General features: G+C 38.2%; 1 protein-coding gene across 1 annotated transcript; it reads left to right on the top strand.

The window, feature by feature from the left end:
* Window positions 1-5791: 5791 nt before the first annotated feature.
* Window positions 5792-7339, top strand: LOC122657933 (protein SHI RELATED SEQUENCE 1-like). Its single transcript, XM_043852730.1, has 2 exons — window positions 5792-6484; window positions 6893-7339. The coding sequence occupies exons 1-2, from the start codon at window positions 5917-5919 to the stop codon at window positions 7285-7287; spliced, it is 963 nt and encodes a 320-aa protein (XP_043708665.1). The 5' UTR covers window positions 5792-5916; the 3' UTR covers window positions 7288-7339.
* The last annotated feature ends 454 nt before the right edge of the window (window positions 7340-7793 follow it).

The raw sequence follows: 7793 nt of genomic DNA, 5'->3' as shown, positions 1-7793 counted from the left end.
AAGGGAAAATCTATATCCTACTGTAATCATTGATGTGTTTCAATAGTTTATTGTTTTAGCTTGTTATGTTTTTGGTTTTGATCATTAATTCATGGAATTTAGATGATAGTGTTTGCTGTTTGTATCATTCTAGCCATTGATTTGGCTTATTATTATCTTCTTTTTTAATTTAGTTATCATATTTGAACGTTTACTTTGATTAGTCACCACTCTAGCCATAGAGCTTTAGCTTCACCCACCAACAATGGATGAGACAACAAGTGACTACTGTTGAGCCATGGGCTACCTGTGCTTATTCATCTTATTGCTGCTATCTCATGGTCTTTGGCCACCCCCCCCCCCCTTTGCTTTCTTACTGGTCAGATAGACTCAAGTGCTTATTCATCTTAGTTTGTGATCGGGTTCTATATTAATTATATTCTGATTTGTTTAAGAAATGGGTTAATTGAAATAAAGGGTAGAAAGATAAAAGGTTGTGTGTTAATCATTTATTAATGAAACAAAATAATTTCTCCCAATTAACAAGAAAATGGATAACAAATTTGAAGGTTATAAAGTTACAACTTTATGTGAACGGATATTAAAAATCGCATGTAAACTGGTTGTTAACCGTATAACAAAAATCGAATAGAAACCGTTAAAATTGCACCGCACATAAAACGATTCTGGTTTTAGGTGATTCTTATCCTATGCGATTTTGATTTTTACCTTGCAAAATGTGCACCGAATCGAAATCACACCGTATAACCAAAGCCGCACCGTTTGACACCCTTAATGCTGCATATAAAATTGATCAAATACACATCCCAGCTAAATTCTAGCACTCAGAAAATTAATTCATTTGGCCCTTACAGTTTGATGGACAAGTAGATTCCATCCCTAATCTATTCATTAGGTCCCGTTTGTTTAATAGAGAATGTAGGATGGATGAGGGTTGGGATTGAGCCTTGCATGGTAGGGTGACAAGCCAAAAAAAAAGGGAAAGAAGTAATATCTTTTTTGGGATGATGTTCTCCGTCTAAGAGCACACAAGGGTGTAGGCTGTATCCAAACACATGGAGCAGGATGGATAGGTCATTTCGATCATTCAAGGGAGTGGACCAATCATTTTAATCATCCCTGCGTGTCTAGGCGTATCTTGCTCCCTAGTGCAAAGAGCATTTTCCCTATTTTTTCTTTTCATTCTTCATGGTATTTTTTATTGGTTTTTATTTGGAAAAGGACAAATATAATATAAGTTGGGTGGAGAAAAACTCGATCCTTATAATAATAATAAGTTTGGAATAAAACACACTACTTAGTTGCGTGGCACCTGGGCCTTGACACAAGAGCGGGTAAAATTACTACCCCACCTTACATGAAATCAAATATCTCACACGCTCATTGGCTCCCGCGCTGGTGTAGGTGACCAGTCAATAAGCTCTTGCCGTACTAAGTTATGATAAGACCAATGCCTTCATTTTTATCAAATAGTTTTAAGAATGACACTAATTATAGGAAGAGGTTTCCCTCCGACGCCCAATTCGGGCGAAGGAGAGTTTTCCCTTTCGAGTCTTCAAATGGGAGAGGAATTTACAAAAGATGCCATTCAGACAGGGTGGGAGAAATAGAGGTTGGTCGTGCCCTGTGACCCCAGCCACTGTCGACCCTCCTCCCCTAGATGTCACCCACAAGCACGTCCGACCTGGTGGGAGAAATAGAGGACTATTGTGCCCTATGGCCCCTGCCGGCCACTGTCAACCCCCCTCCCCTCGATGTCACCCACAACCATGTCTGCCCATCCCTACTGTAGCTCCTACCCTTCTTGTAGCCTACAACCCCATCTGTGTTGTTTCTCCTACCATCCATGCAACTACATCCACCCACAACCCTATCTAGCATATTTCTTCTACAACCTCTGCCTCGTCTCTCTTACAACCCCTGCAACTCCACCACTGTAACTATATTCACCCACAGCCTCATCCACCACGTCTCTCATGTAACCCCTGCAACTCCATCTTCCCACAACCCCTGCTTCCCTTGTCTCTCCTACAAACCCTGTAACTCTACCCTTTTAATCTCATCCCTCTAGTTTGCCCCATCTCTCTTGCAAACCTTGCAACTCCACCACTGTAAGTCCATCCCTATAACTGCATCCCCTGTTCTACCCCATCTCTTCTACCAACCCAGCAATTCCATCTGCATGTAGCCCCGTTTCCTGCAACTCCATCCACTTGCAGTCCTATCCCCAGCAATTCCATCCACCTGCAATCCCATATGGTTGAGTTTTTGCACCGAATTTGACATGTGGTTAGCCTTTAGTGACTTTACTCATATGGTTGTAAAATTGCCAAATGATTGAATTTTTTACATCCAACTTTACATTTGATTAATCCACGAGTGACCTTACATATTCATATAATTGTAAAACTATCAAATGAAAATTATATATACAAAATTTGACATATGACTAATTCATAAAGACCTCATCACCTTCCATATGATTGAAAACTGCCAAATCATGACTAAAATCAATTGAGACGTGTTCATTAGTATGGTGGCAACACTTTCATGATTCTAACTTTTTGTCAACGAGTTCTCATTTAGTTTTCAAAAAAATTTCATTCTACCAAGTACCATTTGATTGCGTCCATATGAGATTTATCAAAGTATTCCACACTTTCCATATCCCATAATCCACCCCCACCAACCCCACCCCCAAACAAACGGGCCCTTAAGCAACAAATAAGAAGGTCTTTTATCCTGCACCAGCCCTTCCTTTTACTGTCATGTCAAGTGTCATCTTCTTTCTCTTTCACGGCCCAAATTCCGCATTTCTTCCTTTCGTTTTTAAAATATCAATTGGCAGTCATGGTCCTCACGTCGTAATGAGAAAGGCATTATTATTATAAATAAAAAAAAGTTATGAGAATGTAAACCAATGAATTACGTGCGTCGCCTGGGCCCCCTCGTGACAAATATTATTCTAAACAATTAATAATGAGAAAAGATAATTGGATTTGGGAATTCCGAATTTCTTCTATGCGAAGGAAGGAATTGTGACTTAGTGACAAACTAGAATGACACCATAATTGGGTTTTCATAGACAAATGTAATGTTTTCACTATACATTTCTCTATGCAGAAAGATCTCAAGTTATATGGGTTGTGTCTAATTTTTAATTTTTTTTTTCTGGTAAAGGGGTTGTGTTTAATTCATTAATCAGATCAAAATTACAATAAAAATTTGTGAACTTAAAAAGAAATTTTTATAATCATTACACCATGTGATTATATCACTAATTCCAAATTATTTCATATTTGATTATTGAATTTTACTTTACTTTGTATCCAATTTCCTTTGATTTAAAAAGTAAAGTAAATTTTACATGTGAAATGTATCATTACTAAAAATGGTAAATAAATTAATTAATTTATACAATCACAGGAGATAATCATTATAAAAGTTTCTTTATTACGTTTGAAAATTTTCACTTCCCTTTCCTTTAATTCCTTTTGCAACCAAATGTAACCTTAGGAAAACATAAATTTTTCCCTTTTCATTTTAGGTAGGTAAGCATGAGATTCTAAACATAGGTTGGGTAAGCATTCTTTTTCATCTCTTCAGGATTGGTTAATCCAAAGCTAGACATTTCTGAAGAATCTCGTATGCCACACCAATAGTGGCTTAGGAAATATATCATCCACATGAAACATCCATGATTTATGGATGAGAAAAAAAATCATAAAAGAAAAAAAAAATTAAAAAAAAAATAATAAAACCACATGAGAAGGCGTAGGAACTTTTGCTGCGTGAAAATATTTTCCCTTTTTTAATACTAGTATCTTGAAAATAATTAACTTCCTTGAAAGTTTCGATTGCCCCAACATAGGTACTTTGGATTGTTGTGGCTAGGTCTTAGAGATCAAATCCTACCTGCAACTTTTTTTCTTGAATCTTCCAAACATGTATTTTCTATAACAAAAAATTAAACTTTATTTATAGGATAGAAAGAAACTATAAACTGTTTCAAGGATCCAAGAGCTAGAGGGGTGCACTACCACACGAAGAGAAACATATTAGCCTTCAAAACATTCTAAACTGAAACAGTACCGGTTAGCGGTCTTTTTCCCTTCCTTAATTTATCTGTTATGTTTCCATAAAAATAAATAATGTCAAAAGCGAACTGAAACTGACCATTTAAATCGATTCATTTTTTGGTTTTAAATGTGATTTCGGTTCGATTTCGATTGTGTATTGAAAAACCATTGGTCCTAAACAGATTAAAATCGTTAAGCTGAATAAAACCCTAAACCGAATAGAGATAGAATAAACAAAAACTGATAAACCAAAAAGAAACTGAACCTTGGTCAAACCAAGCCAAAATCATTACATCCTAAAACAGTGCAAACTCTTCAATTACGAGAGTGACCCTCTTCCATTGTTCCATTACTTCCATCTCTTCTGCTCTTCCTTCCTTTCTCAGTCACAAGTTAAGAATTGAGATAGTTGTGGTATTTGTGAACTTTAAAATCTAATGAGTTTTTACAAAAAAGAATTTTTTTTAATTGTTTAGAATGTTTTGAAGTTTATATTTTATAAACATTTAGATATATCTTTTTCATCCCCATAGATTTAGATTTTTGGTGTATTTATATAGCATTGAATATGTTGATTGTAATTTCAACTTTTAAGGCATCCCAATGGTTTTGTAAATTACATCTTCCTTAATGTTATTCTATAGAATTTATGAAATTGGATTCAAATCAAGTTCAAATTGGATAACCAAACAGAAGTCAAGCCAGAAACAAAATCAAACTAGATTACTAAAACCTAATGCTAATCAGTTTTGGTTTGAAATTTTGGAATCTAAATAGTATTTAGTTTCGTTTCAGTTTAGACCTATTACATCAAGAACCGAACCCTTTAACTAGAATCGAACCAAACAAGGATCCAAATCCTCTACACCGCATTTCTCGTAACGTTCTAAGCGGCGCAGACTGAGCCACGCGCAAAGACCACCTCGTGACACAATTTTTTAACAGAAACCGAGGAGAATAAGATGTTTCCCTTGTCATAAATTGTAGTAATTAATCAGTAAGAAATTAAATTAAATTAAATTAATTTACATAATACATAAACAATGTTCATTAAAAGAGGAAGGGTCACGAAAAAGTAGCGGGTTTTCCGGTGGAAGACGGACAAGAATAAGCAAAGGCTGTTGCTTTGACTCGTGGAAATGGAGAAGCCGTGAGATGGACTTGCGACAGTTGCGATGATCATCTCAGCTCCCTCTCTATCTGAATAGTAATAAAGAGCGGTAAAGATGAACGGGGAGAGAGTGAGAGAGGGATGAGATGGGTTCTGGTTCTGTTGCCTGTCTTAACTCTTAATTGAGGTTGCAGAAGGAAAAGGGGCGCTGTTGCCATGGCGGCGTTGCAGGGTTGTAAAAAAATTCTGTGTATTTAATGTTTTCAACGCAGAAAAGGAATTGACCAATGATCAACGCTTCCCATAAAATGAGATGCGTTTCCGGAAAAGCTGCAGAGCCCAACAACTCTTAGAAACACTCAGAGAAAGAGAAAGTTGAGAGAGAAAAAACCACGAAATCAAGGTAAAAGGAAGGGGAAAAAAAAAAGCCTAGACATTAAAAATAAATGAACGAAACGCAGTACGTACTCTAGTACAATTCAAACCCACATACCCAAAAAGGTCATACACACGCATACGGTATTATGTACGGTGGAGGAGGAAGAGGAGGTATTAGCATTAGTAGTAGTAGTAGTAGTAGTAGTAGTATCTCTGATCTTTGGTGGCCATCTTGAGCTCAAAGTAATAAAGGAGCAATTACTTCAAAGCGGCGTTTCTCAGCTGAGCTTCTGCTATGGATTTTCAGTTGTTCCAATTGAAGTTTGCCACAGCTTCAGGGTGGAAGAAATGGCTGGTTGGTTTTCACTAGGTGGGGGAGGTGGCAGTGGAAGTGGAACCCACCAGCAACAGCAACCACCCAGTCATATTCCTCCGAGGAGCAGGAGCAGCAGCAGCAGTAGCAGCCTATTCCTATTCAGGAACGGAGGAGATCAGATCTCATTTAATAGCAATAAGGGTTTCGAGCTATGGCAACTTCATCATCTTCATCATCAACAACAACAACAACCGCTGCAAGAAAACATCTGCTCGGCATCATTGTCCGATGAGTTGAGTTGCAGAGGGAGAGCAACAACATCAGAAACAATTGTGAGCAGTGTGATAAGTACAACGATGAGGCAAGGAGCTGGAGGAGGAACGAGCTGTCAAGACTGTGGGAACCAGGCCAAGAAAGATTGCATCCATATGAGGTGCAGGACTTGCTGTAAGAGCCGAGGGTTTCAGTGCCCGACCCACGTTAAGAGCACTTGGGTCCCTGCTTCTAGAAGGCGTGAGCGCCAGCAACAGCTCACCGCTATTCAGCAACACCACCACCACCACCCCCATCACCAACAACAACAACAGGAGCTCCTCCGAGGTGAGAATCCCAAAAGGCAGAGAGAGAATACCAATGCTCCCTCCCTCGCCTCCACTTGTTTTTCCCCCACCTCTTCGTCAGGTACAGTTGCCCTTCACATCATATAATACACACACAGATGTGAACTTCTTCTATACTATATATATACATATTATAAGAAAAAAAAATAAAAGGAGGAGTTGAGACAGATATCGAGATAGAGAGAAAGCCCATTCACTGCTATCCACTCCAAACAAACACGATATCGTAGTAGGTGACTTGGTTGATACAGAGATTTCAGGTTTTTTAAGAGTCTCTCGCATTATATAAATATATTAATAAATCTTGAGTGTTCGATCTCTTCTCGGGTTTGATGCTGTGGTTTAATGGGAACCTAATTTTCATAGTATGTTGTTTGGAGTTGGTCAGGGTTGGAAGTGGGTAACTTTCCGGCAGAAGTGAATTCTCCGGCAGTGTTTCGTTGCGTGAGAGTGAGCTCTATTGATGAAGCAGACGACCAGTATGCATATCAGACAGCTGTGAACATTGGAGGGCATGTCTTCAAGGGTATCCTCTATGATCAAGGCCCTGAAGTCCATCATTACGGTCCTGGAGAAAGCTCCTCCGCAGGTGGTGGAGGAGGAGGAGGTCCTCATAATCTCATTACGGCAGCTACCACTACTGCTACAGTTGCTATGACAACAAGCACAAGCGCAGCAGCAGCAGCAGCAGCAGCAATGCTTGATCCTTCTTCTCTATACCCACCAACACCCCTCAGCGCTTTCATGGCCGGTACGCAATTCTTCCCACCCCCAAGATCTTGAACTTAGGAGCTTGGCGGCACTTACTTCTTCCCCCTAAACCTTTCTTCTTTCCTTTCTGGGTTCTTTCTGATCTGACTAACCTTTCATCACTCTTGTTGATCTTTACAGTATTATTATTATTATATTCTACAACAATCTACATTGTTATTGCACATCCATTGATCACAGATGATCAAAGACAGTGAGAGAGATGATAAAAGTAGCAAAGAGGATGTTTGTTTGTTAAAATTGCAATTCAGATTTTATCAGTTATATGATCTGCTCTTATTCAAGTTCTCCTTAATTTCTTGCAATTAAATCTTCTCGATCTATTGTTTAACCATATTAATTATTTAAGAGTTGGAGTTAATCATGTTCATATGTAGTGGGTGAAGAAAGACTTAGATGTCTGTACGTCTATAATGTCAACTGCGTACTGAATGCGTTCATAGTTTTTTCTTCTCTGTTTGATTTGTAGTCTTTTCTTTCTTTCCCTTTATTATATAGTTTTGTCTTTAAAATGGGTT

Source organism: Telopea speciosissima, chromosome 4 (genome assembly GCF_018873765.1).
Source record: "Telopea speciosissima isolate NSW1024214 ecotype Mountain lineage chromosome 4, Tspe_v1, whole genome shotgun sequence".
Classification (NCBI taxonomy): domain Eukaryota; kingdom Viridiplantae; phylum Streptophyta; class Magnoliopsida; order Proteales; family Proteaceae; genus Telopea; species Telopea speciosissima.
This window is presented reverse-complemented; position numbering and strand designations above follow the sequence as displayed.

Coding starts and splice junctions, on each gene's coding strand:
- LOC122657933 (XM_043852730.1), top strand. CDS start 5,917: ATGGCTGGTTGGTTTTCACTAGGTGGGGGAGGTGGCAGTGGAAGTGGA. Junction 6,485..6,892: donor ACAACAGGAGCTCCTCCGAG/GTGAGAATCCCA, acceptor GGAGTTGGTCAG/GGTTGGAAGTGGGTAACTTT.